This window comes from Nerophis lumbriciformis, linkage group LG12 (assembly GCF_033978685.3).
Source record: "Nerophis lumbriciformis linkage group LG12, RoL_Nlum_v2.1, whole genome shotgun sequence".
NCBI classification, from domain to species: domain Eukaryota; kingdom Metazoa; phylum Chordata; class Actinopteri; order Syngnathiformes; family Syngnathidae; genus Nerophis; species Nerophis lumbriciformis.
This window is the reverse complement of record NC_084559.2, coordinates 8,561,600-8,583,785: the sequence shown is the minus strand read 5'-3', so window position 1 is coordinate 8,583,785 and position 22,186 is coordinate 8,561,600. Positions and strand designations below refer to the sequence as shown.

Below are 22,186 nucleotides of genomic sequence, written 5' to 3'. Positions count from 1 at the left end.
TTTCAATGGGGATACATTCCTGGTAATGCTGAGAAAACCAAGAATTGTTCTAGTATTTTTTAATTAATAGCTTGAATGTCTTGACGGAGACAGATGTTTTGATGTTGGAACGGTTGAAATCGGATTACAAATGTGGGAGTAGTTGAAATACAAAAGTTAATTGGACATACTGAAATTGAAAAGTAGGAATTCCTGGTAATCAGGAAATTTTCAGAACCGGTAAATGTTGGGTTGAATATTCAGGGTGAGTGGACTGTCTGAATGTTGGAACGGATGCAATTGAATAAAAAATGTGGGAAATGAAGAGGTTTGTAATTGCCTGTTCATTTTCAATGGGGAAAGGTTCCTGGTAATGCCGGGAAAACCTGAAATTGAAAAGTGGGAATTCCTGGTAATCAGGGAATTTTCAGAACCGGTAAACATGTTGGCTTGAATGTCCAGAGTGAGTGGACTGTCTGAATGTTGGAACGGTTACAATTGAATAAAAAAATGTGGGAAATGAAGAGGTTTGTACTTGCCCGTTCATTTTCAATGGGGAAAAGTTCCTGGTAATGCCGGGAAAACTGGAATTTTTGGAACCTTTTTGTGGGAGTTGGGCAAGTTTGAAAATCGGCTCATTCCATTTTCAAAGGGAAAAATGCCTCGCTAAACCAGGAATTCCTGGTAATCTGGCATACTTAAATAGAACGCTGTCCTAGCCGAGCACAGCGTTTTGATACTTGAACTGTTCCGACACAATGAAAAGTGTGGTAGAAAAAGGGCATTAAACATTTAAGCACTAGCTGAATCAGAATAACATGTCAATGCCTTGTAGCATCCACACAACTAGTGGTGTTCCACAAGGTTCCATTATAGGTCCTCTCTTTTTCATCCACACAACTAGTGGTGTTCCACAAGGTTCCATTATAGGTCCTCTCTTTTTCATCCACACAACTAGTGGTGTTCCACAAGGTTCCATTATAGGTCCTCTCTTTTTCATCCACACAACTAGTGGTGTTCCACAAGGTTCCATTATAGGTCCTCTCTTTTTCATCCACACAACTAGTGGTGTTCCACAAGGTTCCATTATAGGTCCTCTTCTTTGTCATCATTTGGGCTATTCAGTTGGTTGCACATGACATCAGTTAAAAAAAACTTGCAGATTCTTAAAATAGTGATGTCATAGAGACGATCGTCCGCAGAGCGCTCTTGTAACTCTGGCAAAATAAAAATACCAAAATCAAATGTCTACAGTAGAGGACTCAGGTTCTCCATAATATACAAAATAAGACTAATAGTGAAGGGAGAAGTCCCGCTCTAGACAAACAACTAGACTGCCTGTAACTCCCACTAGGAAGGTCGGAGAGACATGAAACAAAAACCTCTATGTAGGTCTGACTTAGACCTACATTTCATAATAGTACATTCTCGGGCTAAAATGAACAGGAAGTTGGCAATTCCCCCTTCAAGACAAAAAAGTACTAAAAACAGTCACTTTTGCCTCTTTGAGCTGTAATTTGACCCCCTTAACATGCTTCAAAACTCACCAAACTGAACGCACACATCAGGACTAGCAGAAATTGCGATCTAAAAAAAAAACTAACCCCAAATCTCAAAATTGTGCTCTAGCGCAATTTTTTAATAAAACACACAAAAAACTGCTCCTCGGATGAAAAAATTGACAAAACTGCCTGTAACTCCAATTGGGAAGGTCGGAGAGACATGAAACAAAAACCTATATGTAGGTCTCACTTAGACCTACATTTCATAAACTGTCAACCCCCAGCAAAAATCAACAGGAAGTTTGCTATTCCCCCTTCAAAACAACATTTTTGTAAAAACCGGTCACCTTTCTTCAAAATCTATCTCCTCTGAGCGTGTTTGTCGTTTCGGCTTCAAACTAACACAGGAGAGAGATTAAACCCTTGTGTATAACAGCGTTTCAATACCTGCTCCGGTTTTGATTTTATGACCCTTCAAAGACCCGCTGCGCTGATGCTGCTGCGCTGCTGTTTTTTTAAGATGGCTGCTTAAAAGCAGGAAGCACCAACGTGCCCACACAATGCAGACAAGGTAGGTACACTAGACAAAAGTCTTGGGACACTTCAGACTAAAAGTAGACAAAAGTATTGGGACACTTATGACTACCACCGGACAAAAGTATTGGGACACTTGGGACTACAACTTGACAAAAGTATTGGGAAACTTGGGACTAAAACTTGACAAAAGTTTTGGGCCACTTGGGACTAAAACTTGACAAAAGTATTGGGACACTTGACTACAACTTGACATAAATATTGGGACACTTCGGATTACCACTGGACAAAAGTATTGGGACACTTAGGACTAAAACGTGACAAAAGTATTGGGCCACTTGGGACTAAAACGTGACAAAAGTATTGGGACACATAGAACTACCACTGGACAAAAGTATTGGGACACTTAGGACTAAAACTGGACAAATGTTTTGGGACACTTAGGACTAAAACTGGACAAAAGTATTGGGACACTTAGGATTAAAACTTGACAAATGTATTGGGACACTTAGGACTACAACTTGATAAAAGTATTGGGACACTTACTACTAAAACTGGACAAAAGTATTGGGACACTTAGGACTAGCACCTGCCAAATATGCGGGCCCGACCAATGCTGCTTGCAGCTTTAATTATTTTAGATGTTTAAGATGTAAAGTGTAGCTGCCATTATGATGTGCACTTATCTTTTCTAATGACTAAGTCTTCAACTATACTACGTCTTTACATGCTTGGAATCTGCACTTTTGCATGATATACTAGTATGGTAATCTAATTAGTTACTATGGTCATCTAATTAGTTACTATGGTTACCTAATGAGTTACTATGGTAATCTAATGAGTTACTATGGTCATCTAATTAGTTACTATGGTCATCTAATTAGTTACTATGGTAATCTAATGAGTTACTATGGTCATCTAATTAGTTACTATGGTCATCTAATTAGTTACTATGGTAATCTAATGAGTTACTATGGTCATCTAATGAGTTACTATGGTCATCTAATTAGTTACTATGGTTACCTAATGAGTTACTATGGTCATCTAATTAGTTACTATGGTCATCTAATTAGTTACTATGGTCATCTAATGAGTTACTATGGTCATCTAATGAGTTACTATGGTCATCTAATTAGTTACTATGGTCATCAATTAGTTACTATGGTCAACTAATTAGTTACTATGGTCATCTAATTAGTTACTATGGTCATCAATTAGTTACTATGGTCAACTAATTAGTTACTATGGTCATCTAATTAGTTACTATGGTCATATAATTAGTTACTATGGTCATCTAATTAGTTACTATGGTCATCTAATTAGTTACTATGGTCATCAATTAGTTACTATGGTCAACTAATTAGTTACTATGGTCATCTAATTAGTTACTATGGTCATATAATTAGTTACTATGGTCATCTAATTAGTTACTATGGTCATCTAATTAGTTACTATGGTAATCTAATGAGTTACTATGGTCATCTAATGAGTTACTATGGTCATCTAATGAGTTACTATGGTCATCTAATTAGTTACTATGGTTACCTAATGAGTTACTATGGTCATCTAATTAGTTACTATGGTCATCTAATTAGTTACTATGGTCATCTAATGAGTTACTATGGTCATCTAATGAGTTACTATGGTCATCTAATTAGTTACTATGGTCATCAATTAGTTACTATGGTCAACTAATTAGTTACTATGGTCATCTAATTAGTTACTATGGTCATCAATTAGTTACTATGGTCAACTAATTAGTTACTATGGTCATCTAATTAGTTACTATGGTCATATAATTAGTTACTATGGTCATCTAATTAGTTACTATGGTCATCTAATTAGTTACTATGGTCATCAATTAGTTACTATGGTCAACTAATTAGTTACTATGGTCATCTAATTAGTTACTATGGTCATATAATTAGTTACTATGGTCATCTAATTAGTTACTATGGTAATGTAAGTCATAGCAGCTCAGACGAGGCACCAAGCAGTGTGGGTGGGGAGCGTTTCCACAGAGTGTTTCCAGAGCCTGACATGTGGGTGTCAGGGACAGACGTGGAAGGAGATTTTTACAACAAAGTTCTAAAGCTTAGTGATGTATCACATGTACCAGATTGTAGTTTTTTTTAAATTTTTTTTTACCCTTCGCTTTATATTTCGCTGTGTTTGTTGCAATTTTATTGCGTTTTGCTTATTTGTAAAATATGTGGATGGAGAGGAGGTGTGACGTTCATATGTTGTCAATATTCAGTGTTTTATCCTTCATAGTTAATATTGTAAATCCCACATTCTTTATTTTCATGTACATTCTAATCTGGGTGTCTCATTCAGTAAAAAAAAAAGTAAAATTCCATTCCGTTTTTCAATGCGGTCTGTCATAACCTTTTTGTGATGGTATGGGGGTGTATTAGTGGCCAAGACATGGGTAACTTACACATCTGTGAAGGCACCATTAATGCTGAAAGGTACATACAGCTTTTTGGAGCAACATATGTTGCCATCCAAGCAACATTATCATGGACGCCCCTGCTTATATCAGCAAGACAATACCATACCATACCATACCAACTTTATTTATAAAGCCCTTTTAAGACAAGCACAGTTGAAAAACAAAGGGCTGTACACCACAAAGAAATGGAGGCAAAGAACAGACTAAAAAATAACATTTAAAACAGAAATAAAAAATACACATTTAAAAAGCAAATATAAATTACCCTAAGAACAGTTTGTTAGATAAAAACAGTTTAAAAGTTAAAAAGAGTTCAAAAAGTTAAAAGCTAAAAACAGTTTAAAGACTCATGCTGGGTTAAAAGCCAGTGAATAAAAATGGGCTTTAAGAAGGGTCTTAAAAATAGCCAAAGAAGATGCCAAGCCACGTGTTACATCAACGTGGCTTCATAGTAAAAGAGTGCTGGTACTAGACTGGCCTGCCTGTAGTCCAGACCTGTCTCCCATTAAAAATGTGTGGCGCATTATGAAGCCTAAAATAGCACAACGGAGACCCCCGGACTGTTGAACAACTTAAGCTGTACATCAAGCAAGAATGGGAAAGAATTCCACTTCAAAAATGTGTCTCCTCAGTTCCTAAACCTTTACTGAGGGTTGTTAAAAGGAAAGGCCATGTAACACACTGGTAAAAATGCCCCTGTGATAATTTTTTTGCTGCCATTAAATTCTAAATTAATGATTATTTACAAAAAAAAAAAAGAAAAAGTTTCTCATTTGGAACATGAAATATCTTTTCTTTGCAGTCTATTCAATTGAATATAAGTTGAAAAGGATTTGTTGTATTCTCTTTTTATTTACCATTTACACAACAAAACACACTTCTCTGTTGTGACGGAAACATAGTATACCGACGTTTAATAGACTTTTCTGTTACTAAAATACAGGGACAATTGGCATATTTCAGACATACAGCAGTTGTAAATGATGAATGTGTATACTGTGATTAATGTGAATAAACATTCTAACCATTAGGCAGCCTCAGACTGCAGTAATGATGACATAAGCGCCATCACACAATTAATGATGGTGGATTTGATTGACAACATGTTGATTCAAGGCGTTTATTTATGAGGCGTTACATAACCATGTGTTCAATTCCATTTACATTGCGTAATGAAATGATCCATTAGGCAAATAGTAGCGAGTCTCAGCGGTCAGGGGGTTGGCGCTGATTTAATAGGATGCAACATTTTCTTCCAGGTGATGTCCTTTAGAAAGCTTGTCACAAAAAAAACTATTTTTTAACAGATTTGGTCCTCAAAGTCTGCAGTTTGAACCTCACAGTTATTTTCCAATATCAAGATTCAAGATTCAAGAATCAAGATGCTTTATTATTGTCCATTCTTTAACATGTACAAGACACGTAAGAACTGTGATGAGGTGGCGACTTGTCCAGGGTGTACCCCGCCTTCCGCCCGATTGTAGCTGAGATAGGCTCCAGCACCCCCCGCGACCCCGAAGGGATTAAGCGGTAGGAAATGGATGGATGGATGGATGGAAGACACATAAGAACTGAAATTTCATTTTTGGCACAGTCCCACTAAAAGCAGACATACGTTACAGGGAGACAAGACGGGACCGCCGACGGAACAGCCACTTACGGCGTTCCTTAAAGGGGAACATTATCACCATTTCAGAAGGGTTAAAACCATTAAAAATCAGTTCCCAGTGGCTTATTATATTTTTCGAAGTTTTTTTCAAAATTTTACCCATCACGCAATATCCCTAAAAAAAGCTTCAAAGTGCCTGATTTTAACCACCCGTCCATTTTCCTGTGACGTCACATAGTGATGCCAACACAAACAAACATGGCGCATAGAACAGCAAGCTATAGCGACATTAGCTCGGATTCAGACTCGGATTTCAGCGGCTTAAGCGATTCAACAGATTGCGCATGTATTGAAACGGATGGTTGTAGTGTGGAGGCAGGTAGCGAAAACCAAATCGAAGAAGAAACTGAAGCTATTGAGCCATATCGGTTTGAACCGTATGCAAGCGAAACCGAGGAAAACGACACGACAGCCAGCGACATGGGAGAAAGCGAGGACGAATTCGGCGATCGCCTTCTAACCAACGATTGGTATGTGTTTGTTTGGCATTAAAGGAAACTAACAACTATGAACTAGGTTTACAGCATATGAAATACATTTGGCAACAACATGCACTTTGAGAGTGCAGACAGCCCAATTATCATCAATTAATATATTCTGTAGACATACCCTCATCCGCGCTCTTTTCCTGAAAGCTGATCTGTCCAGTTTTGGAGTTGATGTCAGCAGGCCAGGGAAGCTAGGGTCGATAGGGGGTTTAGCTCGCTCGTCTGCGGGAACAAACTGCCGCCATTGCTTGCCGTGCTACCGAGGTCCTTTGTCCCTGAATTGCTCACACACTCCGGCAGATTCAATGGGGGTCTGGCGGCAGATTTCTTTGACTTTATGGTTGGAAATGCATCTGCTTTGAGTGTCGCAGGATATCCACACATTCTTGCCATCTCTGTCGTAGCATAGCTTTCGTCGGTAAAGTGTGCGGAACAAACGTCCAATTTCTTGCCACTTTGGCATCTTTGGGCCACTGGTGCAACTTGAATCCGTCCCTGTTGGTGTTGTTACACCCTCCGACAACACACCGACGAGGCATGATGTCTCCGAGGTACGGAAAACGGTCGAAAAAACGGAAAATAACAGAGCTGATTTGACTCGGTGTTTGAGAAAATGGCGGATTGCTTCCCGATGTGACGTCACAGCTCCGAGAGCGAATATTAGAAAGGCGTTTAATTCGCCAAAATTCACCCATTTAGAGTTCGGAAATCGGTTAAAAGAATATATGGTCTTTTTTCTGCAACATCAAGGTACCGTATTTTCCGCACTATAAGCCGCACCTAAAGACCACAAATTTACTCAAAAGCTGACAGTGCGGCTTATAACCCGGTGCGCCTTATATATGGATTAATATAAATATTTATTTTCATAAAGTTTCGGTCTCGCAACTACGGTAAACAGCCGCCATCTTTTTTCCCCGTAGAAGAGGAAGCGCTTCTTCTTCTATGGTAAGCAACCGCCAAGGTAAGCACCCGCCCCCATAGAAGAGGAAGCGCTTCTTCTTCTACTGTAAGCAACCACCCGCCCCCATAGAAGAAGAAGCCCCCGGATATTGCGTTTCATTTCATTTGTGTGTTTACATCTGTAAAGACCACAAAATGGCTCCTACTAAGCGACACACGTATAACGCAGAATTTAAACTTAAGGCAATATTTAACCAAAGAACTCCAACCGCTCAATATTGGTGTCAACAGGGCATTTAAAGCACGACTGCGAACGGCGTGGGAACAATGGATGACCGAAGGCGAACACACCTTCACTAAGACAGGGAGACAGCGCCGGACGACATACGCCAACATCTGCCAGTGGATCGTAAATGCCTGGGCGGATATTTCGGTCACAACTGTGGTCCGAGCTTTCCGGAAGGCAGGATTCACAGAACTGCGACGAGACGGAGCCGGCCATTTTGGATCCCGTATTCGCCCACTTTTTAATTCGGACACCGAAGGAGAAGAATTCGAGGGATTTATGAATGAAGAATAACTTCAGAAAGTGAGCGTTAGGTTTATTTTGTGTGTTGTGACATTAACGTTCGAGCAACATGAAGTTATTGATGCTTATTGATTGCACATTTGCACATTACCGTACATTTTGGGAGTGAACAGAGTTGTTAGAACGCTGGTTTTTAATATATTATTAAAGCCGGGTGGCTTTTTTCACGCAGCTCCGTCCATGTTGATATACGACTCCATGCGCGCCCACATCACGCTGGTTTTTAATATATTATTCAAGTTTGACTGACCTATCTGACTGTTTTTTTGACATTCCTTTAGCGCAGTTAGATGCGGCTTACAACACGGGGCGGCTTATAGGTGGACAAAGTTTTGAAATATGCCGTTCATTGAAGGCGCGGCTTATAACCCAGGGCGCCTTATGGTGCGGAAAATACGGTATATATTGACGCTTACATAGGTCTGGTGATAATGTTCCCCTTTAAAAAAGGTGGGAAAAAGGTGACATTGGGAAAGGGGGAAGAGTAAAAAAAATATCAGTCTAAGGCTGGACCCTCGGGAGGGGTCCAGACTGAGTCCAAGGAAAAAACCTCACATAGCATAGCACACATTAACATGTTACATATAATCACAACAACTCGCAACAGAGGGGGGGGATTTGGGGCCCTGGAGGCCGGCCTGCTGCTATAAAGCACTACTGGCCATCCAAGATCACGGGTACAAGCGGCCCAAATGAGTTTCCTCCGCCGGGTGGTGGGTCTCTCCCTTAGAGATAGGGTGAGAAGCTCTGTCATCCGGGAGGAGCTCAAAGTAAAGCTGCTGCTCCTCCACATGGAGAGGAGCCAGATGAGGTGGTTCGGGCATCTGGTCAGGATGCCACCCGAACGCCTCCCTAGGGAGGTGTTTTGGGCACGTCTGACCGGTAGGAGGCCACGGGGAAGACCCAGGACACGTTGGGTAGACTATGTCTCCCGGCTGGCCTGGGAACGCCTCAGGATCCCCCGGGAGGAGCTGGACCAAGTGGCTGGGGAGAGGGAAGTCTGGGCTTCTCTGCTTAGGCTGCTGCCCCCGCGACCCGACCTCGGATAAGCAGAAGATGGATGGATGGATGTTTCTTGACAGAGCTATCTGAGAAACACAACATAGATGTATGGATAAATCTAACTTTGTGTACTAACAGATGGGGGAACAATTCCAGCGAGGGAAGAGAGCGAGAGAGAGAGAGAGAGAGAGAGAGGACAAGCACTTAAAATGAAGGATGATTGACAGCTGTGGTTACCATGGCGCTCCCATCAGGTCGGCCCGTGGCCAGCTCTGTCCCTAATTTAATATCAGCTGCAGAGATGGAAATCTCCTCCACTCTCTGCTGGGTTGCACGGAGCTGCAGATTGATGTTCTTATTAGACAGAAGGGCTTACCATGCCTGGGACTTCTGTCTGGACATGCTCTGCCTCAGCCACTTGGAATGTGGGGTCAGGTGGTAGATCAGCTGTCTGCAAATTTTATCCGACGACTTGATGGTGTCTGCATCCTGTAGACGAGAGCTTGGATTGAAACACAAACACAACTCGGGCAAAATATAAAAGTTGCTTGCAAATTCCAACATCCCACATGCATAAAACATCATTTTCTCTACTTTTACACGAAGACTGCAGACAAGTGTTCAAATCTGGACATAAGTTCTGCAGTTATGGTCGTAAAACTCAGCAATGAGGTGACCATTAAGCACAATATGCCAACTGTAAGCAAACGCTATACGCTTGTAAAATGAAGTAAATGGAGCGAAGACGCAATTGAAAGCAATTAGCTCGTAGCGTCAAGCTCCTTTTCATTAAGGGCCACATGGCAGTTATGGCTGCCCCACAGAGGGCCGCTTGCCCTGGTAAAAGTGAATAATATATAAATATATACAAAAGCCAGTAAATTAGAATATTTTGAAAAACTTGATTTATTTCAGTAATTGCATTCAAAAGGTGTAACTTGTACATTATATTTATTCATTGCACACAGACTGATGCATTCAAATGTTTATTTCATTTAATTTTGATGATTTGAAGTGGCAACAAATGAAAATCCAAAATTCCGTGTGTCACAAAATTAGAATATTGTGTAAGGGTTAAATTTTGAAGACACCTGGTGCCACAAACTAATCAGCTGATTAACTCAAAACACCTGCAAAGGGCTTTAAATGGTCTCTCAGTCCAGTTCTGAAGCCTACACAAACATGGGGAAGACTTCAGATTTGACAGCTGTCCAAAAGGCAACCATCGACACATTGCACAAGGAGGGAAAGACACAAAAGGTTATTGCTGAAGAGGCTGGCTGTTCTCAGAGCTCTGTGTCCAAACACATTAATGGAGAGGCAAAGGGAAGGAAAAACTGTGGTCAGAAAAAGTGTACAAGCGATAGGGATCACCGCGCCCTGGTCAAGATTGTGAAAAAAAAACCATTCAAAAATGTGGGGGAGATTCAGAAGGAGTGGACAGCTGCTGGAGTCAGTGCTTCAAGATCCACCACCAAGAGACGCTTGAAAGACATGGGTTTCAACTGCCGCATACCTCGTGTCAAGCCACTGTTGACCAAGAAAGAGCGCGAAAAGCGTCTCACCTGGGCTAAGGAAAAAAAGAGCTGGACTGCTGCTGAGTGGTCCAAAGTCATGTTTTCTGACGAAAGCAAATTTTGCATTTCCTTTGGAAATCGAGGTCCCAGAGTCTGGAGGAAGACAGGAGAGGCACAGGATCCACGTTGCCTGAAGTCTAGTGTAAAGTTTCCACCATCAGTGATGGTTTGGGGTGCCATGTCATCTGCTGGTGTCGGTCCACTCTGTTTCCTGAGATCCAGGGTCAACGCAGCCGTCTACCAGCAAGTTTTAGAGCACTTCATGCTTCCTGCTGCTGACCTGCTCTATGGAGATGGAGATTTCAAGTTCCAACAGGACTTGGCGCCTGCACACAGCGCAAAATCTACCCGTGCCTGGTTTACGGACCATGGTATTTCTGTTCTAAATTGGCCCGCCAACTCCCCTGACCTTAGCCCCATAGAAAATCTGTGGGGTATTGTGAAAAGGAAGATGCAGAATGCCAGACCCAAAAACGCAGAAGAGTTGAAGGCCACTATCAGAGCAACCTGGGCTCTCATAACACCTGAGCAGTGCCAGAAACTCATCGACTCCATGCCACGCCGCATTAACGCAGTAATTGAGGCAAAAGGAGCTCCAACCAAGTATTGAGTATTGTACATGCTCATATTTTTCATTTTCATACTTTTCAGTTGGCCAACATTTCTAAAAATCCCTTTTTTGTATTAGCCTTAAGTAATATTCTAATTTTGTGACACACGGAATTTTGGATTTTCATTTGTTGCCACTTCAAATCATCAAAATTAAATGAAATAAACATTTGAATGCATCAGTCTGTGTGCAATGAATAAATATAATGTACAAGTTACACCTTTTGAATGTAATTACTGAAATAAATCAAGTTTTTCAAAATATTCTAATTTACTGGCTTTTACCTGTATATACAAAAGCCAAAAGCAGTGAAGTTGTCACGTTGTGTCAATGGTCAATAAAAAGAGAATCCTTTTCAACTTATATTCAATTGAATAGACTGCAAAGACAAGATATTTCATGTTCACACTGAGAAACTTTGTTAGTTTTTGCAAATTTTAGCTCATTTGGAATGTGATGCCTCCCTCAGGCGGTACTGCATCAAAAAGCGACATCAGTGTGTAAAGGATATCACCACATGGGCTCAGGAACACTTCAGAAAACCACTGTCAGTAACGACAGTTGGTCGCTACATCTGTAAGTGCAAGTTAAAACTCTACTGTGGAAAGCCAAAGCCATTTATCAACAACACCCAGAAACGGGGGTCCGAGCTCATCTAAGATGGACTGATGCAAAGTGGAAAAGTGTTCTGTGGTCTGACGAGTCCACATTTCAAATTGTTTTTGGAAACTGTGGACGTCGTGTCCTCCAGAACAAAGAGTAAAATAACTATCCGGATTGTTCTAGGGTCAAAGTGTTAAAAGGCAGCATGTGTGATGGTATGGGGGTGTATTAGTGGCCAAGACATGGGTAACTTACACATCTGTGAAGGCACCATTAATGCTGAAAGGTACATACAGCTTTTGGAGCAACATTTGTTGCCATCCAAGTGACGTTATCATGGACGCCCCTGCTTATTTCAGCAAGACAATGCCAATCCTTAATGACTTTTAAATATTTTTACTCTTTGGCTTTTAAACCAGTATGAGAGTTGTGTGATTTTAGTCTATTTCATTTTTTCTGATGTATTTTATGTATTTACTCTTTTACAGTTACATTTTTTATATTACTGACTCTTCTAGAATGCTTGTCTTAACTTCTGCGCAGCACTTTGTGAAACTTCTATTGTTTTTTTGAAATATGCTATATAAATCAAGTGGATTGGCTGTGACCTCAATCTGATGCCAAAAGATCAGCTTTGAAGCACTTTGGAGCGTTTCAAAAATCCGATGTGTGTCACTTGAGGGCAAAACAATCAGATTTGTTGTGCAGTGTAAACGCGGCCAAAGTCACAACTCTGATTGTGCTTCCCTCGGAGGTCAGAAAACAACAAGGCTTCGCTCTAGAATATAATCAGAGGCAATTAGAATTGAAGGACTGCTCGTACGTGTGAAGTAGAGCAGCTTCATTATTTTATCTTTATTTTTGACTTTGTTGGCTTGAATAAAGCCTCAACCCAGATGTTGTACTGAACCATGTTGGCCTTATGTAATAGCATATTTCACCTGAAGATGGAAGTGGGCAGGACATATGTACACTTTATATAGCTGCCCAAGTAGAGACCATTGCCGAAACTATAACTAGGTTTTAGTGTGTATTAGGGTTGTACGCTATACCGCTATTAGTATAGTACCGCGATACTAATGAATCATATTCGGTACTATACCACCTCTGAAAAGTAACAGTCCCCCCTCCCCCCTCCCCGCACCCACCGTCGTCATTGTGTTGGTTTTACGAGCAGAGGAGCATGTATGGCAGCGCACACACACAGAGTACTTACAAGCAGACAACGTGTGTAGACAGAAAAGGGAGAATGGACGCATTTTGGTGTAAAAATTAAAGATAAAGGTGAAGTTATAACACTGACACACCCTCAGGAAGAGGTGCTTTAAGACATGGCTAGCTAGCTAGCGGCTAACATCCATCCACAGTGTTTTAGCTACCGTATTTTCCGCACTATTAGCCGCACCTAAAAACCACAAATTTACTCAAAAGCTGACAGTGCGGCTTATAACCCGGTGCGCTTTATATATGGATTAATATTACGATTCATTTTCATAAAGTTTCGGTCTCGCAACTACGGTAAACAGCCGCCATCTTTTTTCCCCGTAGAACAGGAAGCGCTTCTTCTTCTACGCCAAGCAACCGCCAAGGTAAGCACCCGCCCCCATAGAAGAGGAAGCGCTTCTTCTTCTACTGTAAGCAACCACCCGCCCGCGTAGAAGAAGAAGAAGCGCGCGGATATTACGTTTCATTTCCTTTGTGTGTTTACATCTGTAAAGACCACAAAATGGCTCCTACTAAGCGACAGGTTTCCGGTTCATGAAAAGACGCAATCTCTCCATCCGCACACGGACTACTATTTCACAGCAACTGCCTAAAGACTTTCAAGAAAAGCTGACTACTTTCCGTGCATATTGTAAAAACAAGATAGCTGAAAAAAAGATCCGGCCAGAGAACATTATCAACATGGACGAGGTTCCACTGACTTTTGATATTCCTGTGAACCGCACTGTGGATACAACGGTAGCACGTACGGTGAATATTCGCACCACAGGGAATGAGAAGTCATCCTTCACTGTGGTTCTAGCTTGCCATGCTAATGGCCAGAAACTTCCACCCATGGTGATATTCAAAAGGAAGACCTTGCCAAAAGAGACCTTTCCAGCCGGCGTCATCATAAAAGCTAACTCGAAGGGATGGATGGATGAAGAAAAGATGAGCGAGTGGTTAAGGGAAGTTTACGCGAAGAGGCCGGGTGGCTTTTTTCACGCAGCTCCGTCCATGTTGATATACGACTCCATGCGCGCCCACATCACGCTGGTTTTTAATATATTATTAAAGTTTGACTGACCTATCTGACTGTTTTTTTGACATTCCCTTTAGCGCAGTTAGATGCGGCTTACAACACGGGGCGGCTTATAGGTGGACAAAGTTTTGAAATATGCCGTTCATTGAAGGCGCGGCTTATAACCCAGGGCGCCTTATGGTGCGGAAAATACGGTACTTCTAAATCACTAATCCTTGTCTCCATGGCGACAAATAAAGTACGTTTACAAGTACAAACATGCTTCACTACACACCATAGCTCACCGGTGTCACAATGTAAACAAACACCATGGGTGGATCTACACCTGACATCCACTGTAATGATACCAAGTACAGTAGCGTATCTAGTCGATACTATTATGATTACATCCATATTTTTTAGCATCACAAAATCTTCTTTTGTTTAAAAAAAAAAAGTATATTATGTTTATAAAGTCAGTAAATATGTCCCTGGACACATGAGGACTTTGAATATGACCAATGTATGATCCTGTAACTACTTGGTATCACATCCATACCCAAATGTGTGGTATCATCCAAAACTAATGTCAAGTATCAAAGGAGAGAAGAATAAGTGATTATTACATTTGAACAGAAGTGTAGATAGAACATGTTAAAACAGAAAATAAGCAGATATTAACAGTAAATGAACAAGTAGATTAATAATCAATTTTTACAGTTTGTCCCTCATAATGTGTACAAAATAATAGGTGTATAAATGACACAATATGTTACTGCATGGACTAATTAGGAGTCTTTGTTTGTTTACTTACTACTAAAAGACAAGTTGTCTAGTATGTTTTATTTAAGGACTAAATTACAATAATAAACATATGCTTCATGTACACTAACATTTTTTGTTCAAATAATGCCAATAATGACATTTTTTGGTGTCCCCTTTATTTAGAAAAGTATCGAAATACATTTTGGTACCAGTACTGGTACCAACATATTAGTATCGGGCAGAGGTGGGTAGAGTAGCCAGAAATTGTACTCAAGTAAGAGTACTGTTACTTTAGAGATGTATTACTCAAGTAAAAGTAAGGAGTAGTCACCCAAATATTTACTTGAGTAAAAGTAAAAAGTATGTTGTGAAAAAACTACTCAAGTACTGAGTAACTGATGAGTAACATGTACACACACACATATATATACACATATATATATACATACATACATTGATATATACAGTATATAATTTATATTTATTTATTTTGCCGTTTTTGTTTACATGTTAAAGGTGTTTTAATGAATATACATGCATGTTTAACACATATAGATTCCTTTCTTTCATGAAGACAAGAATATAAGTTGGTGTATTACCTGATTCTGATGACTTGCATTGATTGTAATCAGACAGTAGTGATGATAACGTCCACATTTTCAAATGGAGGAGAAAAAAAGTTCCTCCTTTCTGTCTAATACCACATGAAAGTGGTTGGTTTTTGGCTTCTTATTTGTCCAGCTTCCATATTCGTTTTTATACACTTTACAAGAAATACATTGGCGGCAAACTCCGTAGCTTGCTAGCTTGTTTGCGCTGGCTTTCGGAGACTCTTGTTTTGAAAGCGCAGGCGCGATGGAGCGGCACTTTTATTGTGAAGACAGGAACTGTGCAGTCAGTCTTTAGGCTTTTGACGGGATGTACGGTTGAAATAAAAAAGGGTCTTTTTTCCTTCACACTTTTGATTGATTGATTGGAACTTTTATTAGTAGATTGCACAGTACAGTACTTATTCCGTACAATTGACCACTAAATGGTAACACCCCAATAAGTTTTTCAACTTGTTTAAGTCAGGTCATGTGACCGCCTGGCTCTGTTTGATTGGTCCAACGTCACCAGTGACTGCATCTGATTGGTGGAACGGAGTGAACGTCACCAGTGACTGTATTTGTTGAAACGCAGGCACTATGAAGGTCTGTCTGACAGACCAAAACAAACAAAGCGTGCATTAACAGATCGATAAAAATTAGTAGCGAGTAGCGAGCTGAATGTAGATAAAAGCAGCGGAGTAAAAGTAGCGTTTCTTCTCTATAAATATACTCAAGTAAAAGTAAAAGTATGTTGCATTAAAACTACTCTTAGAAGTACAATTTATCCCAAAAGTTACTCAAGTAGATGTAACAGAGTAAATGTAGCGCGTTACTACCCACCTCTGGTATCGGGACAACACTAGTGTGTATTGTGTTTTAGGTAAGGCTGTCTAAGTTATCGCTTTAATTCATGTTATTAATCACAAAACATTATCACATTAATCATGTAAAAACTGAAATTAATCGCACAGTTACAGTTAAAGATAAAACTGTTAGCAAGTTTTGAACAAATAAACGACATAGATTCAAGTAAAACCTTTCAAAAATGTTCTTGTTTGACATTCTGACAAGCAAGTCATTTTCTGCAATTAATCGTGATTCATTAAGATGCAAAAGTGTAATCAAGCTGATTATTCAAGACAAGTTTTAGGAAGCAAAAAGGCGAACCTTCTTGGGATTTTGCATCTCTCGGGCCAAGCTCAACAGCAGCTCATGTGAAATGGGATCCACCAGATTGAGGAATGCGGCGTTCTTGTATAGGATGTCGTTGAGTGAGGTGCCTTCCAGTCCCAGATCCTGAACACAAAGAGAGAAACAATGACTATCCACACTTACACTTACTCTACTTACTAGAAGAAACAGAAAAACATCCAACAATTGAGTCGATCGCAGTGGACCCAATATTTACAATGCAGTCATGCCTTGGTTTTCGTATGACCTACTTTTTCATGAAGCTGCTCGTTTGTGAATGACTGAGCATTTCATGGAAGCTGCTTTTATACCCAATCATGGCACCCACCTGTTCCCAATTAGCCTGTTCACCTGTGGGATGTTCCAAATAAGTCTTTGATGAGCATTCCTCAACTTTCTCACTCTTTTTTGCCACTTGTGCCAGCTCTTTTGAAACATGTTGCAGGCATCAAATTCCAAATGAGCTCCCTCCCAGGGGGTGATCAAGGGTGATGGGTCAAATGCAGAGAATCATTTCGCCACACCTTAGGGTGTGTGTGACAATCATTGGTACTTTAACTTAATATAAAAATTTACAAGGTTTCTCAGTGTGAACATGAAATATCTTGTCTTTGCAGTCTATTCAATTGAATATAAGTTGAAAAGGATTTGTTGTATTCTCTTTTTATTTACCATTTACACAACCTGACAACTTCACTGCTTTTGGCTTTTGTAATGTAAGTGGTTTTGCAGCCGTGTGGTTCCGTGGAATATAGTGCACAGGCGTTGGTGACTTAAAAATGACTCACCATGGGGCCAAAGAGAGTTGAGTGAGAAAGAAGGTGAGAAACACTTTTGAATTCAAGAAAGAAGTTGAAGCAAAGTAACCCTCCCGCTCCACTCATCGCGGTCGTTGCCAACAAGAGTCCTCTAGTAGATATAAAAGTCATGTTAAATGTTCATTTTGTCATTCGTATGTATTTCACAGTTTTATAGGCATGAAAAACTGTAATTATTCTCTATAAAATGTGCTTGTGTTAATATTTTGGGGTGTCTAAATCAGATTATTGGCTATACATGACTTATTAAAAGAAAAATTGCTTCAATTGTACAATTCAATCTACACTAGACCTTGTTGTACGAAAACAACATAACGTAAAACCTTGTATTTATAAGGCCTGGGCCGATTAATAGAGCAATAAATGAAAATTAAAGCTGCAAGCAGCATTGGTCGGGCCCGCGTATTTGTCAAGTTGTAGTCCTAAGTGTCCCAAAACATTTGTCAAGTTTTAATCCTAAGTGTCCCAATACTTTTGTCCAGTTTTAGTCCGAAGTGTCCCAATACTTTTGTCAAGTTGTAGTCCTAAGTGTCCCAATACATTTGTCAAGTTTTAATCCTAAGTGTCCCAATACTTTTGTCCAGTTTTAGTCCTCAGTGTCCCAATACTTTTGTCCAGTTTTAGTCCTAAGTGTCCCAAAACATTTGTCCAGTTTTAGTCCCAAATGGCCCAAAACGTTTGTCAAGTTTTAGTCCTAAGTGTCCCAATACTTGTGTCCAGTGTAGGTGTCCCAATTCCTTTGGTCAGTTTTAGTCCTAAGAGTACCAATAATTTTGTCAAGTTGTAGTCCTAAGTGTCCCAATACTTTTGTCCAGTTGTCATCCTAAGTGTCCCAATACTTTTGTCCAGTGGTAGTCATAAGTGTCCCAAAACTTTTGTCTACTTTTAGTCCGAAGTGTCCTAATACTTTCATCCAGTTTTCGTCCTAACTGTCCCAATACTTTAGTCCAGTGGTAGTCCTAAGTGTCCCAATACTTTTGTCTACTTTTAGTCTGAAGTGTCCCAAGACTTTTGTCTAGTGTACCTACCTTGTCTGCATTGTGTGGGCACGTTGGTGCTTCCTGCTTTTAAGCAGCCATCTTAAAAAAACAGCAGCACAGCGGGTCTTTGAAGGGTCATAAAATCAAAACCGGAGCAGGTATTAAAACGCTGTTCTATACTTTTATACACAAGGGTTTAATCTCTCTCCTGTGTTAGTTTGAAGCCGAAACGACAAACGCGCTCAGAGGAGATAGATTTTGAAGGAAGGTGACCGGTTTTTACAAAAAAATTGTTTTGAAGGGGGAATACGGGCAGTTTTGTCATTTTTTTCTTCCGAGGAGCAGTTTTTTCTGCGTTTTATTGAGATTTGGGGTTAGGTTTTTTTATTAGATCGCAATTTTTGCCAGTCCTGATGTGTGTGTTCAGTTCGGTGAGTTTTGAAGCATGTTAAGGGTGGTCAAATTACAGCTCAAAGAGGCAAAAGTGACTGTTTTTAGTACATTTTTGTCTTGAAGGGGGAATTGCCAACTTCCTGTTGATTTTTGCTGGGGGTTGTCAATCTATGAAATGTAGATCTAAGTGAGACCTACATAGAGGTTTCATGTCTCTCCGACCTTCCCAGTGGGAGTTACAGGCAGTTTTGTCATTTTTTTTCTTCCGAGGAGCAGTTTTTTCTGCGTTTTATTCAAAAATTGCGCTAGAGCGCAACTTTGAGATTTGGGGTTAGGTTTTTTTATTAGATCGCAATTTTTGCCAGTCCTGATGTGTGTGTTCAGTTCAGTGAGTTTTGAAGCATGTTAAGGGGGTCAAATTACAGCTCAAAGAGGCAAAAGTGACTGTTTTTAGTACATTTTTGTCTTGAAGGGGGAATTGCCAACTTCCTGTTGATTTTTGCTGGGGGTTGTCAATCTATGAAATGTAGATCTAAGTGAGACCTACATAGAGGTTTTTGTTTCATGTCTCACCGACCTTCCCAGTGGGAGTTACAGGCAGTTTTGTCATTTTTCTTCTTCCGAGGAGCAGTTTTTTTCTGCGTTTTATTCAAAATTGCGCTTGGGGTTAGGTTTTTTTATTAGATCGCAATTTTTGCCAGTCCTGATGTGTGTGTTCAGTTCGGTGAGTTTTGAAGCATGTTAAGGGTGGTCAAATTACAGCTCAAAGAGGCAAAAGTGACTGTTTTTAGTACATTTTTGTCTTGAAGGGGGAATTGCCAACTTCCTGTTGATTTTTGCCCGAGGAAATTAATTAATGAAAAGTAGGGCTAAGTGAGCCCTACATAGAGGTTTTTTTGTTTCATGTCTCTACAACATTCGTACTGGGAGTTATAAGCAGTTTTCTTTCTAGGGGGGCGCTAGTGCGCAATTTTGAGTTTTGGGGTTTGTTTTTTTATTAAAAGACAATTTTTGCAGGTCCTGATGTGTGGGTCAAATATGGTGAGTTTTGAAGCATGTTAAGTGGGTCAAATTAGAGCTCAAAGAGGCGGCGGAATAATAATTAAAGCTGCAAGCAGCGTTGGTCGGGCCCGCAAACTTGGCAGGTGCTAGTCCTATGTGTCCCAATACTTTTGTCCAGTGTTAGTCCCAAGTGTCCCAATACTTTTGTCCAGTTTTAGTCCCAAGTGTCCCAATGCTTTTGTCAAGTTGTAGTCCTAAGTGTCCCAATACTTTTGTCTACTTTTAGTCTGAAGTGTCCCAAGACTTTTGTCTAGTGTACCTACCTTGTCTGCATTGTGTGGGCACGTTGGTGCTTCCTGCTTTTAAGCAGCCATCTTAAAAAAACAGCAGCGCAGCAGCATCAGCGCAGCGGGTCTTTGAAGGGTCATAAAATCAAAACCGGAGCAGGTATTAAAACGCTGTTCTATACTTTTATACACAAGGGTTTAATCTCTCTCCTGTGTTAGTTTGAAGCCGAAACGACAAACGCGCTCAGAGGAGATAGATTTTGAAGGAAGGTGACCGGTTTTTACAAAAAAAATTGTTTTGAAGGGGGAATAGCAAACTTCCTGTTGATTTTTGCTGGGGGTTGTCAATCTATGAAATGTAGATCTAAGTGAGACCTACATAGAGGTTTTTGTTTCATGTCTCTCCGACCTTCCCAGTGGGAGTTACAGGCAGTTTTGTCATTTTTTTCTTCCGAGGAGCAGTTTTTTCTGCGTTTTATTTATTTATTATTGAGATTTGGGGTTAGGTTTTTTTTTATTAGATCGCAATTTTTGCCAGTCCTGATGTGTGTGTTCAGTTCGGTGAGTTTTGAAGCATGTTAAGGGGGTCAAATTACAGCTCAAAGAGGCAAAAGTGAAGGGGGAATTGCCAACTTCCTGTTGATTTTTGCCCGAGGAAATTAATTAATGAAAAGTAGGGCTAAGTGAACCCTACATAGAGGTTTTTGTTTCATGTCTCTACAACATTCGTACTGGGAGTTATAAGTTTTCTTTCTAAGGGGCGCTAGAGCGCAATTTTGAGTTTTGGGGTTCGGTTTTTTTATTAAAAGACAATTTTCCTGATGTGTGGGTCAAATATGGTGAGTTTTGAAGCATGTTAAGTGGGTCAAATTAGTGCTCAAAGAGGCGGCGGAATAATAATAAAACCTTAGAAAAAAAAATAGGTCCTTATGTCCCATTGCAAAAGGACTCCCGTTGGGATTCCTTTTACAATGGGCCCATGCGGGCCCTAATTAACTCGATTACTTTGCCGACATTGCTAGATTGCCATGTCTTTGTGTTTGTTTGTATGCGTCTCACACTTCCATTGAGGGTGCAAGTGAATCAGCGTACATTCTGCCTTCATCAACAAGTCCACCCTTGTGGTTCTAACGAGGCGCCCCACCGTGACAAGCCCTTGAGCAGCCTATGCAACTTTAATGAGAAGCAGGCTTTAGAGACACAGATACACACAAACACACACAAACACACACAAACTGGTTTGCTGCAACACAATAGGCATTGATTGCAACAGACAGTTGAAGTGGGATGCTGGCTGCGTTACTGACTTCCTATTTAACAACAGTCCAACAGACACAAGCTGCCAGTCCAGGGACAAACTGTATGAACAACACGTACACTGCAAAAAGTGAAATCTGAGTAAGATGAAATATGTCAAATAAGGATGATATTTGCTTATTTTCTGTCTGATAAGATAATTCTTCTCACTAAGCAGATTTTATGTCAGAGTGTTTTACTCGTTTTAAGTGTTTTGGTCCTAAATGATCTCAGTAAGATATTTAGCTGAGATTTGATGACCTATATTGAGTAAAACATGCTTGGAACTAGAATATCAAGTGTTGCAAAGCTGTGTCATCAACACTCACAAGTATAAAACTACTTTTTTAAAGTCATCATTTCTTACTTCTAGCATGAAAAAAAAAAATCATGATGCCGAGCGCATATCATTATGTCAAGATAATGGCACTAGCATTTACTTCATTTAAGAATATTTTTTAACATATTGAGTCTGTGGAACACTCTCCCTGACCACCTGAGGGCACCACAGACTGTGGATGCTTTTAAAAAAAGGCTTGAAAACCATTCTTTTTAAAAAAGCCTTTTGTAGATATATGCATACTAGCTTTAGCTATTTTGTTGTTCTAGTTTTTATAAGGGCCCGCATGGCCCATTGCATAAGGACTCCCACAGGGAGTCCTTATGCAATGGGACATAAGGACCTATTGAATTTGTAAGGTTTTATTATTATTCTTTCTTATTCCGCAG

At 40.1% G+C, this 22,186-nt stretch overlaps 1 protein-coding gene across 1 annotated transcript in view; it reads right to left on the bottom strand.

Annotated features, from left to right (window-relative positions):
• The window catches only part of lrrc75ba (leucine rich repeat containing 75Ba), a 34,775-nt gene that overhangs the window by 2,589 nt on the left and 10,000 nt on the right, over positions 1–22,186 (bottom strand). The window contains exons 2-3 of the mRNA XM_061985845.2: positions 16,658–16,786; positions 9,498–9,610 (exon numbers count right to left, since the gene is read on the bottom strand). Of these exons, the coding sequence (XP_061841829.2) occupies positions 9,498–9,610; positions 16,658–16,786 (242 nt within the window). The remainder of the gene's footprint in view (positions 1–9,497; positions 9,611–16,657; positions 16,787–22,186) is intronic.